At 69.1% G+C, this 13,265-nt stretch overlaps 2 protein-coding genes across 2 annotated transcripts; both read right to left on the bottom strand.

Moving 5' to 3' along the window:
- Position 1: 1 nt before the first annotated feature.
- Positions 2–1,462, bottom strand: GDF1 (growth differentiation factor 1). Its single transcript, XM_077122122.1, has 2 exons — positions 1,165–1,462; positions 2–908 (listed from the first exon to the last, which is right to left on the bottom strand). Exons 1-2 carry the CDS (start codon positions 1,460–1,462, stop codon positions 121–123), a joined length of 1,086 nt encoding a protein of 361 aa, XP_076978237.1. The 3' UTR covers positions 2–120.
- A 61-nt stretch (positions 1,463–1,523) lies between these two features.
- On the bottom strand, positions 1,524–12,422 carry CERS1 (ceramide synthase 1). The gene is made up of 7 exons (XM_077122125.1): positions 12,168–12,422; positions 10,159–10,318; positions 7,725–7,905; positions 6,030–6,191; positions 5,483–5,630; positions 5,283–5,392; positions 1,524–1,638 (listed from the first exon to the last, which is right to left on the bottom strand). The coding sequence occupies exons 1-7, from the start codon at positions 12,420–12,422 to the stop codon at positions 1,596–1,598; spliced, it is 1,059 nt and encodes a 352-aa protein (XP_076978240.1). The 3' UTR covers positions 1,524–1,595.
- Positions 12,423–13,265: the final 843 nt, after the last annotated feature.

Here is a 13,265-nt window from a genome sequence, read left to right as displayed (position 1 = left end):
CTGTTCCCTCCGGGCTGGAAGAACGTGGGATGGAACCTTGGCGCCCCCATGCACCCCCAGCGCTAACACACGGGAGCCCAGAGACCAGACACCAGGTTTATTCCCCGCTGCGGGCGGAGCTCAGCGGCAGCCGCACGCGTCCACCGCCATGTCCTCGTGGCGCCGCAGCACCACGTTGTCGCTGTTGTCGAAGAGGAGCACGGAGATGGGCGCCAGGCGGGCGGGCACGCAGCAGGCCAGGCCGGGGGCGCTGGGGGTGGCCGAGTGCATGAGCGCGCGCAGGACTGCGTGGTTGAGCGCAGGCGGCCCCGTAGCGTCCAGGGCCTCGGGCAGCGCGCAGTGGCCCTGGCAGAAGTTGGCCAGGAAGCCGCGTGGCGCAATGACCCAGCGATGCCACCCGACCTCCCGGAAGCTCACGTACAGGCGCCGCGCGCGACACGGTCCTCCTGGGCCGCCGCCCACCGCAGTGGAAACTGCATCGCGCCGCGGCCGAGCCAGGGGGTGGCAGAGGCGGGGATCGAGAGTCACCAGCAGCAGCGAGGCCTCGGTCAGGCGCGCGCAGGCGGCGGGAACCCGGGGACGCAGCGCCAACGCCAGGCGCAGAGTTCGGGGCACCGAGGCGTTGCGGGCCCAGGCGCCGGGCAGCAGCTCAGCGCGCACCGGCGCCCTGGCGGAGGGCACGGCCTGGCGCAGCAAAGCTCGCAACCCGCGCCCCGGGGGACCCGCCGCCTGCGCCACGCTCAGCTCCCAGCCACCCGCCGGGGCCCCCGCACCCGCCGCGAAGCGTAGGTCCAGGCGCGCCCGGCTCGCGCGCTCCACGGACTCCACGGCCGATAGGTCGAAGACCACGCTCCACTCGGGGCACGCGCCGGCGGCCAAGGCGGACTCCGGGGGCCGTGAGGGGGCGCCTGGGGAAACAGAGCGAGGGGCCGCGCTGGGTGGGCGGATAGGAGCGCGAGGGGCCGCGGGGCAGGGGCCAGGAAGGGGCAGGGCAGCAACCGGGGATGGGGAGCGGGTGTTGCCCTCGAGGTACTCCCCGTCTGGCGGGGCGCGAAAGCTGCGCGACTGGGGGTGGGCGGCGGGAGGGGGCCCTGGCTGCCGTGCAGGCCTCGCCCACCCCTCCCGGGTTTTCGGGGTGTCCTCAGGGGCGCAGGCCCCGCTCACCGAGGTCCTGGACGTGGCGCACGATGTTGCCAGCGACCCCCAGCTCCTCCACGTGGCACGGCCGCAGTGTGGCCCTCGGGGACGTCCGCCCCGGGCCGCGGAACAGGCGCCACATGACGGGGGGCACGGGCCGGGTCGCGGGGCCGCCCCAGGGCATTTCGCGCAGCCCCAGGGCGTGGAGCAGGGCGGGGTCGGGGAGCGGGGGCACGGGGGCGCGGGCCGGGGGCGGTGAGGGCATCAGCAGGGCCAGCAGGACTAGGAGGCGGCCGCCCCCGGGGTGGCATCGCAGCAGCGACATCCTCCTCGCAGGCGGCTGGCGGACGAGTGGGCCGGGGGTCGCCGCGCCCCTCGGACCTGCCGGGCTAGGGGCGGGCCGGGGGGCTCGGGGGCGTGTCTGGGCGGGGCCGGGTCAGGCGGGGCGGGGGCGGGGCTCAGAAGCGCTTGTCCTTGACCAGCCCGTTCCTCAGCGGCTCCCTGCGGGCAGAACCGGGGGAGGATTCACCTGGGAACCCCGGGCGGCCTCCCTCGGCTTCCCCTTCCCGTGTGCCCGCCCCGGCGTCCCGGCCTGCCCCTCCTGCCCCCCATCCTGGACCCACGTGCCCCGCAGCGTCCGCCTGACGCCCCCTCCCCTCCCCGGAAAACCGCCCCTTTCCTCCGGGAGGGACATTCAGGCAGGCCCCGTGCGCGATGGGCCGCAGTGCCCCCTCCACGAGGGGATGCCACCCCGCCCGCGGCGCCGGGGTCAACCGGGTGGGTCCCTGCAGTGGAGCGTCCAGCCCAGGAAAGGAAGCGCTGACCCACAAGGAACTACCCAGAACCAGCGAGCTTGCCCCTGCGGGAGCTGGGGGGCCGGCGGAGACGGTGAGCGGGCCCCGACTCTCCTTCGGGGTGAGGAGAAGGTTCTGGAACTGGAGAGGCGGGAGCCTCAGCGCTCACCCAAACCTGATCCGTCGTAGGTCGCGGGAATTCACCACAAGTTTAAAAGCCCAAATTCTCATCAAAATCGCGCAGGCCCCGGCACGACCCCGGAGCCTGCGCATTTCAAAGGTTGCAACCCCCAACCCCCACGGCCCGTCCCCCAGCCACTGCCCGCCTCTGCTGGGCCCCGCAGCGAGCTGCGGAGCAGCAACCATCGGGGCTCCCTCCTGCCCCCCGGACTTAGGCCCTCCCCGCGGCCACCCCTGCACCCCTACAGAACCCCTGGCACCCCACCGCCTGCCGCTGCCCTGCCCAGTGGCCTGTTGTTGGCTGACCACCTGAGCAGGGAGTTTTCATGCTGGGGACCCTGGAAGGAAGGCGCAGGAAGCAGGGTGCACCGCAGCTCCCTGCCCGACAGCCCTCGTCCCATTGCCTGCTGCCCTCAGGCGCCTTCTGGGGGGCGGATCAGGAAGACCTGCAGCGGGCCTCCCACACCCCGACCCCCTCATCCTGCTTGGTCAAGCGTCCAGCCTGGGCACCGGCTATGCTCCCGCTGCTTGGCCGTCACCGCAGTGGGAACCTCTCCCGGGGCAGGACCCACCCAAGCCTCCCGCCAGTCACCCGAGTGTCCCTTGGCCTGTGGTGCATCAGTCTTCAGGGCTTCTAGAACCGTCTGCTTGCCCCTGCCTAGCTCTGATACCTTCAGTCTGCACTGGGGTCCGGCGTGGGGCGATGCGCGACGTGCACTGGCCAGAGGGCAGCTCCAGGGGCCCAAACGGCCAATGCTGTGGGAGGGCAGCAGCCCCGCCACCTTCCAGAAGCTTTTGAAGCTGGCCATCGTGCCCCAGCGGGGGCTCCCTGCGCCTCATATCGGTCTTCCTGGTGACTCTCCTGTGTCATCCGGGACGCTTCAGGATGGCCCGGGTCCCCAAACACAGCTGTGCATTTTGCTTGTTTTCCGCATTTGTCTGCTTGTTTTCTTCATGGGGGAGCAGTTTCCCCCTCCGGTGACAAAGTCACTTTACAGCATCAAATTGTTGCCTCTCCGTCCAAACCTCAGCCCGCTGCTGTAGGAAGGTCGGGGGCGGGGTCCTGGGCACCCCATGATGGATGCGGGGTCCTGGGCGCCCTGTAATGGGTGGGGGTGTCCTCGGTGGCCTGTGATGGATTGGAGGGGTTTGATGGGGGTCCTTGGTGCCCCATGATGGATGGGGGAGTCCTGGTTCCCCCATGATGAATGGGGGATGTCACTGGTGTCCTCCATGACCCCTGCTGAGTCCCCCTTGCCTGAGGGACAAATGGCCAGGGTGGCGGGTCAGGCGGGCATGGGGGACGGGGCTCTCTTAGATGTTTGAAGGCGTGAAAAGAGCTCAGGGGAGCCAGGACAGGGCGTCAGGAAATGCGGACACTGAGCAAATGGGGCTGCAAAGTCTGGGGCTGCAGGGCCCCGGGGGTCCAGCTGCAGCACGCAGAGGGAGATGATTGAGAACCCCCAGTCCCCGGCAGGGCGGGCCTAGTAGGGGAGGGGGCTGTGGCACACCACGGCGGAGCGGAATGGGGGGGTGGAAGACCCCACAGCAGGCAGGTTTGGGGAGCCCTGGTGATGGCTGCTGGGTTCTGTGGACGGGGTGGGGGTGGGGGGCACGGGGGCAGGGTCTCCCTCTTTTTGTGAGCTCCTGCCAGGGTCCTGGGACCTCAGAGACCATGTCTCTGGCCAAGGGACAAAGATGAGGAAAGCTGGTGGCTTTGGGGAAGGGGGACTCTGGGGTTCCAGGAGAGGAGGCAGTGGGAGCAGCCTGGGGGTGGCAAGGGGGCCAGACTTTCCCAGGGACCCCGTAACCAATGACCTGATGCCCTAGAAGGAGAATGCGTCCTCCGGGGCCTGAGGGCAGGTGGAGGGGCGGCTGGGCCCTGCTCCCTCTAAGGCTCTCGGACCGGGTGTCCCTCGGACTCCTGGAGGCCCCCAGCGTGCCTGGGGAGTCTGTGTCCAAACTTCCCCCCTTCCCAGGAACCCGGCCAGGGCTTCGGACCGCCCAGTTCATGCCAATGTCCTCAGCTATGTGAGTGGGGCACGGACCCCTTCATGGGGGGGGGGTTGGCGGGGACGTCGGGGGGTGGGGGAAGTGCCAGTCACTCGGGCTGTGGGGTGTCCTGCCCGAGGGAATATGGACTAGGGCCCTGGGGGCTGCGCTTCAGCTCCTGGATTTCGTAGACGTGGTGTCAGTCCCTGTCCCCAGAACCACTTGGGTTCTGGTCCACGGGTCCGCGGTCGTGGCTTCGAGCAGTTGTGGCTCCCCCTGCCCAGCACCGTGTGGTCCACTCGCAGGAATTTGGCGTTTGTGCTTGGAAACGTCGTGTCCGTGGGCCTGTGTCCGTGGGCGTGGATCCGCGGGGGGGGGGGGGCCCTGCTGCCTGCCCGCTGTCACCCGGAGGCGGGGAGGGGTGTCCTTCCGCTCATTAGTTTTGTAGGCTGCTGTGAAGTGGGCACCCCTTCTCCGAGCAGGCCTCCGGGTGCGGATTCCAGGTGTCTACAGGCACCCCCCAGCCAGACGCGCCCCAGACGCTGTGCCCCTGCGGCCTGCCTTCTGTCCTTTTCTTTCTCTCTTGCCCAGTGGGGAACAAGTCGGGTTCATCCCGCGGTGAGAGCACACTGGGCGTGCAGGGCCCCGTCCTTGCCCCGTCCCCAAGCTGTCCCAGTGCTGTCCACATGCCCTCCCCGCAGCGGGATGGAGGCGTTTCTGCCTGCGGGGCCCACCTGTCCCCGCATACCCCCTGCCCCCAGTTCTTCTGGCCCCTCTCCAGTGTCCAAGCAGCAGTGAGCACCCGGTTCCCTGGCCTGCCCTCCTCCCCACCCTCTCCAGAGCCCCAGGAAGCACTGAGCCCACAGCCTCCCTGGAGCCCACTCTCATGACCGGCCCCACTGGCCGAGGCCTGGATGGCAGCTGGTCAAATGCACGTGTGGCCCTGGGGCTGCCGGCCGCCGGCACCTGCTACCACAAAGCCCTGGGCCCTTGTGCGGGCCAGGGGCGCCGAGGGGGGTCGACCCTTCGCCCCGAAGCCCTTCTCCTGCAGGCCTGCGCCTGGAAGGCGGGGGTCTCGGTCTCTGACGCCTGGGCACCCCCCACCCACCCACCGTGTGGGCCGCGGGCTCCTCCCCCAGACACCGCCCCTCGAGCGCCGGGGTGCTGGCCCCCACTCACTCCGCTTTTCCGGGCGCGGGGCGCAGGGCATCGGCTGTGTCGTACTCCCGCAGGTCGCTCAGCTCCCGCACCTGCCCCGTGAGCACCTTGGCGGCGAAGGCCACGATGTACTGCGGGGGGGGGGGGGGAGGGTAGGTGAGGGGCCGCGGGGGGCAGCGACGGGGGGCAGAGGTGGGGGGCTGCAGGGGGCGGGGCCTCACCAGGAACCAGTAGAGGTTCATGAGCGCGAGCGCCAGTAGGAGCGCGTTGAAGAAGAAGTAGAAGGGGATGTCGGGCCGCGCGCGCACGCTGCAGTGCCCCGTGGCGTACAGGACCTTCAGCGGGAACCAGTACAGCCGGAACCAGAACCTGCGAGAGCCGCTGCATGGGCGGCTGCGTGGGCGGGGGCCCGCTCCGACCGCGCCGTGCCGCGCCCCGGCCCCACCCAGTTCCGTCCCGCGCCCCTCCCCGACCCCGCCCCGTGCCGCGACCCTGCCCAGCTCCGTCCTGCGCCCCTTCCTGCCCCGTTCCCCGCCCCGCGTCCCGCCCCCGTGCCACACCCCCGCCCCGTCCCGCTCCGTCCTGCGCCCCGCCCGGCCCCCGTGCCGCGCCCCCGCCCAGCCCAGCCCCGCCCTTCCAAGACCCCAGCTGCCCCACCCCAGCCGGGTTCCCGTCCCCATCCCCGTCCTGCCCCCGTCTGCCTGTGTCCTGCCCTGGTCCCAGTCCCGTCCCTATGTGCCCCAAGTCCTCGCCCCCGCGCCCGCTCACCAGCTGACACTGAAGCTGGCGCAGCCCAGGGCGGCGGCGAGGCCGTGCAGGCGGCGGTGGGTACCGCCGCGGCGCTGGAAGTACACATTGAGCTTGGTGAACTCCAGCTGCACGTCGCTGACGTCGTGCAGGAAAAGCACGAGGACGCCCACGTTGTGGTACCTGCGGGGGTGGGGGGCAGCGCTCACATCCGGCCCCTGCCGGGCCCCAGCCCCTCCCATCTGTCCCCCAGCCGCCCGTACCTGGCCCCCCTACTCTGAGCACCCCTGGCCCCCAGTGCTGGGCCCTCCCATCAAGGAGCCTCCCACTCCCCTCCTGCTCCCCCTCCCGTCCAGGCCACGAGGTGGGTGCAAACCCCAGCCCCACAGCCCAGGAGCCTCCCTTCTCTGGGCCACCCTGAACTTCATGACCCCTGACCCCTGACTCACACAGGACCCACCCATTCTGTGGGTAGATTCCTGCGCGCCCCCACAAGCGCGTCCATCTGGACGTCATGACCACCCCACGTCTAAATGTCAGCTCAGCCCAGCGGGGGCAGCTGGCTTGGCCTCACGGGGATGTCCCCAGGAGCCCAGCCCCTCCCGGGCTTCTATGCGTCCCTCCTTCACGCCCTGGTCCCGCCACCTTTGCCCTGTCCAGCCCCAGCTGCTCTGCTCTCCTGACAGCCCTGCCCCAGGACCTTGGCACGTGCAGCACCCAGCACCCAGCACCCCTTTTGCTCTTTGCTCACTGTCACCCCACACCCCTGTTTAACACCCCTCATCTGGAGGCTTCAACTTTCCTCCTTGGTTCTCAGCACCTTCCAACAACTTGTTATTTCTTTTATTTATGGTTTTCTTCATCTGATCCCACCTTCCAGTGCAGCGCTGCCCAAAGGAGTTCTCCGGAAAGATATAAGTATTCCATCCTGGCACTGTCTAAGCTGGGAGCTGCCAGCCACACATGGCTCAGTGTGGCCGAAGGACGAGTTGATTAATTTTATTTAAACTTGAGTTGAAATAGTCCCTGGTGGCCAGTGGCTCCCCACAGGGCACAGCCAGCGCACAAGGAATGGCCAGGAGCCACGCACTCATTTAAAACTTTCTAATAGCCATGCTAAACATAGCTTTGGTAACATAGGCTCATTAGCTGAACGTAGCCAAGATATTGTCAGCTCGACATACACACGACATAACAGAACATTCTCTGAGAGCGCTGGCTCCTTGCACGAGCCCTCTGCAGTCGGGGTGGATTTTCACCCGCAGCCCGGGGCGGTTTGGATGAGCCCCACTCCAGTGCTGTGTGGCCTCAGGTGCCTGTTGGCGCCCATCTTGGACGATGCAGGACCAGAACACATGCTTCCTTCTAGAAGGTTCCACTGGAAATGCCGTGCCTTGGGCAGCATGGCCTAGAACATCTGGGGTGTTCTGCTTGCTGCTGTGCCCTGTCTGCCTGCACTCAGTGGGTGCGTGGGAAATCCTCACCGTGGGAAACCCTCGCGATCGGAAACCCTCGCGGTGGGAAACCCGCGCTGTGGGAGACACCTGCCCCGGGAAACGTGAGATGGTGCCTTTGGGGCAGGGACTCAAGGGTGCTGGGGGGGTAGTTCACCCCCTCCAGCCCAGGCTCCCTCTGGAGTCTCCTCCCATCTCTCCCCAGTCCTGCAGAGCCCTGAACGCCCAGACCTGACAGTGCCCGCCCCGCGTGCCTGCTCACCGGAAGGCGTAGGAGGACACGAGGAGGACCAGGGTGACCACGTGGTGGACGAGCATGACGACCGAGTCCTTGCGCCAGGCGTCCATGTAGAGCGTGGCATAGATGGAGTGGCCGTAGAAGCTGCCCTGCAGCAGGTAGGCGGCCGCGATGTCGCGTGGCACCACCATGCCGGGGGTCCAGTCTTGGGGGGGGACACACACCACACGGTCAGGGCTCCCAGGGCCTCGGACACCCCCTGGCCCTGCCCCGCCCCCACTCCATCCTCCACATCCCAGCGTGGCCCAAGGTGTCACTGGGCAGCCTGCCCGTTGCTGTGCCGTCTTGCAGCACTACCTGGTCATTTTTGCTGTTAAATTCACATTTAGCATATTCATGGTGCTGCGCAACCATCGCCGTTAGCTAATTCCAGAACAGTCTCATCGCTGGAAAGGAGCCCCCATCCCCGTGAGCATCACTCCCCGCCCTTCCCCCAGCTCCCGGTGCCCCCCACTCCGCCTCTGTTCTCTGGATTTGTCTGCTCTGGACCCCGGGGGGGGGGTCTCTCGAGCTGTTTGGGCCCATCATCCTGCACGGACAGGGCTGACTTTGGAGCACATTCTTAGAGTCGCGGGGCGCCAGAGCAGGGAGCCCTGCATCCCCACGAGGAGCCTCGCGTCTTAACGACACGCACAGCTGCATGTGCCCTCCTGCCACCGGGAGCTGACACTGTACTGACTCAGCTCGCTGCCTGTTTTCCAGCAGTGTGTTTGCTTTCGTCATGGATTCAGAGGCACAGCGACTGGATGTCATGAACGTTCCAAAAACCGCTCTAAAGTGGCTTAGAAATTGGTTTATGGACATTTTACCTTAATTTTAAAAAATAAGATTAATTTTAAACCCACTGACTGCACTCCAGTTGGCCTTGGCCCCCACGCAGCTGCTGTCTTCCAACCAGGGGTGAGGGGCTCATGCTTTCAGCCCCCTGCCCGGGTCTCTGCGGGCCCCGGTCCTCTGGGCACCCCCCCGGCCCATCCCACAAACCCGCCTGTGAGCCCCAGCTCCCAGGGGGGAGGGCAGAGTCCCAAGAGCCTCCCTCTAGCCTGTGCCGGGAACCAGGGGGCCACTGTCCCCACGGAGAGTGTGATGGGGGAGCTAAGGGATGGCAGGCAAGAAGTGGGGAGCCCAGGGCCACCTGGCTGGGTATGTGTGCCCGGGCACAGGACAGCACCCCCGAGGCCCTGCTGGGCACACGCGGGCTAGGGAAGGCATAGCCTGGCCCGGCCGACACCATAATTTCAGACCAGATGGGGAGGACGCGTCTTTGTAGTGTTAAGCCGCCTGGTGGGTGACGCTTTGCGTTGGTGGCCCCAGGGAACAAGCCACCAGGTTTGGGTTCTCCCAGGAGATGGCTTTATGCGCTCTCATGAGCCCCCCACACCGGCCTGCACATGCTAGGGGCTGAGTCGTGTCCCCCAAAAGACAAGGTCATGTTCTCCTTGTTTGGAAACAGGGTCGCTGGAGACAGAATTAATTCAAATAAGAGGAGTCCTAGAGGAGAATCTGCACCCGGTCTCACCTTGTGAGACAGACAGACGCAGTGAGAAGACATGAGGACAGAGGAGACAGAGCACCTCCTGTCCCTGCTTTTGCCACCAAGGTAGCAATGCTTCAGGCTCCGTTCTAAGGCCCCCTGCCCCCGCTGGGCGGTCCCGGGCTCCCTGGGCAGAGGGAGGGGCCGCACCCCTCCTGGCACACAGCCCCCTTGGTGGGCTCCGGGCCCTAAGGGATGCAGCTGCCTGGCCTGTACCCACCCCTCGAGGGAAGCCCTTTTCTATCCCCCCACGCCACCAGTCAGCCCCGAGGGGGCGGACTGCACGTTCCCCACACCGACCCTGTGGGCGGGCATTCTAGGGAGTCTCAGCCAGGTACACAGCAGGTGCCTGATAAATGAGTGCACAAGAAAAAGCGGGAGGCAGTGCCATGCCCGAGGCTGGAGGACACGCGTCTGTGCAGAGAAAGACGGGGCTCAACTCTTCCCTGGGGCCACGTGGGGAGTCAACCTGGTGCCCGCGCTGAGACTGTGCAAACACAGGTGTTGCCCCCAGATGCCCCCCACGGGGGCAGGAAGAGAGAACCCTGAGCCCCCAGCCCCGCCTCTCAGCCGGCCCCCTTCCTGCACCCCCACACCTATGCCCCCAGCCCATCTGCTCGGCACACCCTGGGCCCGGCCACCTGTCCTGGCTATGGCGTCTTGCTAGCCCTGTGTCCTACCCCCTGCTGCCCCTGTCCCCATGGCGGCCGGAGGAAGCCTGGGCCACCCCGGGAACCCTTCTGGCCTAGGATGGAACCCCGACGCCACCTGGACACCTCCCCCAGGCCACCCCGTCCTGCCCTGCCCGAGCTGCTGCCCCGGGGCCTTTGCACGACTGCCCTGTCCCGGGACGCCGCCCCGTACCATAGAAGACAGAGGGCGGGTCGTGGAAGAAGGGGTAGTCGGTGCCGAACAGCAGGTATGCGCTGTAGCTCCAGGCACACAGGTAGAAGAGGAATTTCCAGGCGCTCTCGGGCATCTTGGCGGCTTCCCTGGGCTGCAGGCGGCACCGCTCGGCCAGGGGCTGCAGACACAGGGCGCGCGGCTGTCGGCACTGGGGCTCCAAGTGGGGAAACCGAGGCCGGCCTGCATTGGCGGGGCGGGGGGGGCATGCCCACACCGCCCCGGGGGTAACCAGAGCTCACGGGTGCCCGCCAAGGGCTAAATTTAGCGGCCAGCTGTCCACACCCCGGCGCTGGGCATGGCCTGCGCACTGGGGGATAGAAGGGGGGCTGGGAGGGCGGGGGCGGAGGAGGGGCCCGGGAGACAGGGGCGCAGGAGGCGGGGGGGACGCGGGGAGGAGGTGCCCATGTGAAAGGCCCTGAGGGGCAACTCCAGGAGGGGAGCCGAGGGGGCAAGGGGGTTTCCATGGGGAGACGGGAAGGGGGGTGGGAGGATGGGCATTTGGGGGCACCAGAGAAGGCAGGGGCTGGGGAGAGAGAAGGAGAGCTTGGGGTGGGGAGCTGGCGGATGAAATGGGGTTGGTGCAGGGGAGGGCACCATGGTGGAGGGGGGAGGAATGAACGCAGATGTGGGGGGCCCCCCCACCGAGCAAAAGTGGGGCAAGGCGAGGGGCGGCGCAGCCTGCAGCGCCGGGTGGGGGTGAGTGCCGCCCCCTTCCTTAAGGCTGAGGGGCCCCCACCCCACCCCCAGCGCCTGGAGCTGTTGCCATGGAGACGGGTGCTGGTAACCCCTGGCAACGGGGCTGCTGCCAGGAGATGCGCTGTGCAGGCCAGGCACCCCCTCCACCCGCGGCCAGGGCAGGGGGAGCCTGCGGGGAGCACCCCACCGAGGCTGGGCGGGTGGGGGCGGTGGCCTGACCTTGGGGCCCCCAGAGAGTGGGTGGGGGGTGACCTCGGGCACGTGGGGAAGGGCCCACAGCCCAGAGACCGCCGTGTTCCACCACAGCAGCCCCCACCCTGAGACCCCCGCTCCCCCCGCCTGCACCTTGTGCATCTCAGGGGAAATGGGGGGCCCTGGGCACACCCTGCCACCTGCTCCCCCCGGCACGGTGGTGGCCTGGGGCTCTCGAGGATGGGGGTGACAGGGGAGAGGGCCAACGGCCATCAGAAGCAGCCTCCACCCCCACCCCAACAAGGGACAGTCTCTTCCTGGCCAGTGGAGAATGGCCCCTTTGTTGGCTCAGGCCGCTCTGTCCCCACACCTCCTGCCAGAGTGGGGCGGGGTGGCCCGCTGGCCGCAGGGGTCTCAGCAAGCCGGGAGGCCTGCCTGCCGCTGCCCCCAGCTCCCGCCAGCCCCCCCCCCCCCCAAGGCCGCCTGAGGGCTGGTGATGGGGGTGAGTGTCCCCGGGTTATGCCCGCCTGGAGCCCCGACCTGGGAGGCGGCAGTTCGGCCCCAAAGTCCCAGGTTGCCCCTCCGTCCCCCAGGCCTTCGCCGGCACAGGGCCCAGAGTGCGCCAGCTCCGGCCTCTTCCGGGCAGCGGACACCGGAGCGGGTGTGACAGGCGCGCGGCGCAGGCGGCCTCCGTGCGCCCCCAGGCCCGGCCCTGCCCCAGGGCGTGCCTGGGGTCTCCCACCTGCCGGGAGGCTGAGGCGGGGGCCGCGGTCGAGCACATCTCGGGACCCCGTCGTTCCGCCCCTTCCCCGCGTCCCGGGCAAGCGCTGACCCAGGGCCCTGCACCCGTCTCGGTGACCCTGCTCCGTCCAGGGCACCCCACTTATCTCGGGGCCCACCCAGCCGCCGCCCGCACTGAGCCCAAGGGAGCCCCCACCGCCCCGGGCCCCGTGGTCACCGACCCCAGAGGGGTGCATCTGGGCCCGGGGGCCTGGCCTGGGGCCTGGCCCCTCCTGGCCCCCTCCCGCCCCGAGCCCGGACGGGCGCGCCCCGGCCCCGGCCCTGGCCCGCGCACTGACCCGAAAGAGGCGCGCGGTGGCGGCCGAGCGCAGCGCCGTCCAGCCGAGCGCGCCGAGCGCCAGCAGCAGCAGCTCGGGCGGCGCCAGGTGCGCGTGCTCAGCCAGGCCGCGGCGCGCCAGCCCCCAGCCGCAGTCCCCGCAGCCCCGCGCCGCCGCCAGCGCGCTGCCCCAGGCGCGCCGCACCAGCTGCGCGTAGCTCGGCATCGGCTCGGGCCCCGCCGGCCCCCACGCCGGCCCCGCCGCGCCCTCCGCCATGCCGCCCGCCGCCTGCGCCCGCCCTGGCCGCCGGAGCTGCGCACCCCGCGTCACGCGCCGCCGCTGGGCCGGGGGCGCGCGGCCGGAGGGGCGGGGCCCGGGGGCGGGGCCGCGGCGAGGGGCGCGCGGGCGGGGAGGGTCCGGCGTGGCGGCCGGCGGGGCCGGGGGCGGCGATCGCGGAGCCGGGTCGAGCCCCGCGTGTCCCCGGCGCCCACCTGGAGCTCCCGCGCCCCCGCCCCGACCCGCGGCGGCCGACCCACTCCCTCCGCAGGTCCCCGCACCCCGTATCCTGCTCCTCCCTGGCTTTCCCTGGAGGCCCCCGCCTCCCACGGGCCGGCTGGGCCCGGCACCTCTTGGCACGCGCTGGGGCCCGGAGCGCGGGGCATCGCGGGCTTCTGCTCCCCGAAGGGCCCACGGGAAGGGTGGGCGACTCGCCACAGGCTGCGGAAGAGCCGCCTCGAGTGCCCCGCCTCCGGCACCTGACCGGCCAACCTCGCTGGGTTGTGCCTAGACGGGCGCAGAGCCGGGGTCCTCCCAGGCCGGATCGTGGGCGCCTGCAGCCGTCTGCTGGAGTGCTCTGGGGGTGGGGGCCCTCGGGGCTCCCTGGAGGAGGGGGCGGGGCTGGAGGGAACAGAGATCCACAGGCTTCTCTGGTGACCCTGGGGATCGGGTCTCCTGGGCAGGGGTCCCTCACGGGGTGCTGTAGCCGTGGGACCAAGACCACCACGTCACTGAGGGCATTTCGGGTGACCCCCCACCATCCGAGGCTCCCAGGACCCTGACACTGTCCTACTGGGACGTCCGCCCCCCCACACCTCAGCTACAGGTGTGGCAGTGGGGGAA

The sequence above is a fragment of the Tamandua tetradactyla genome, chromosome 11, assembly GCF_023851605.1.
Source record: "Tamandua tetradactyla isolate mTamTet1 chromosome 11, mTamTet1.pri, whole genome shotgun sequence".
Classification (NCBI taxonomy): Eukaryota; Metazoa; Chordata; class Mammalia; order Pilosa; family Myrmecophagidae; genus Tamandua; species Tamandua tetradactyla.
Note: the sequence above shows the minus strand (reverse complement) of the source record. Positions and strands in the feature narration are given on the sequence as shown.

Coding starts and splice junctions, on each gene's coding strand:
- GDF1 (XM_077122122.1), bottom strand. CDS start 1,462: ATGTCGCTGCTGCGATGCCACCCCGGGGGCGGCCGCCTCCTAGTCCTG. Junction 909..1,164: donor GCGCCACGTCCAGGACCTCG/GTGAGCGGGGCC, acceptor CTGTTTCCCCAG/GCGCCCCCTCACGGCCCCCG.
- CERS1 (XM_077122125.1), bottom strand. CDS start 12,422: ATGGCGGAGGGCGCGGCGGGGCCGGCGTGGGGGCCGGCGGGGCCCGAG. Junction 7,906..10,158: donor CCCGCCCTCTGTCTTCTATG/GTACGGGGCGGC, acceptor TCCCCCCCCAAG/ACTGGACCCCCGGCATGGTG. Junction 6,192..7,724: donor GTGTCCTCCTACGCCTTCCG/GTGAGCAGGCAC, acceptor CCACCCCCGCAG/GTACCACAACGTGGGCGTCC.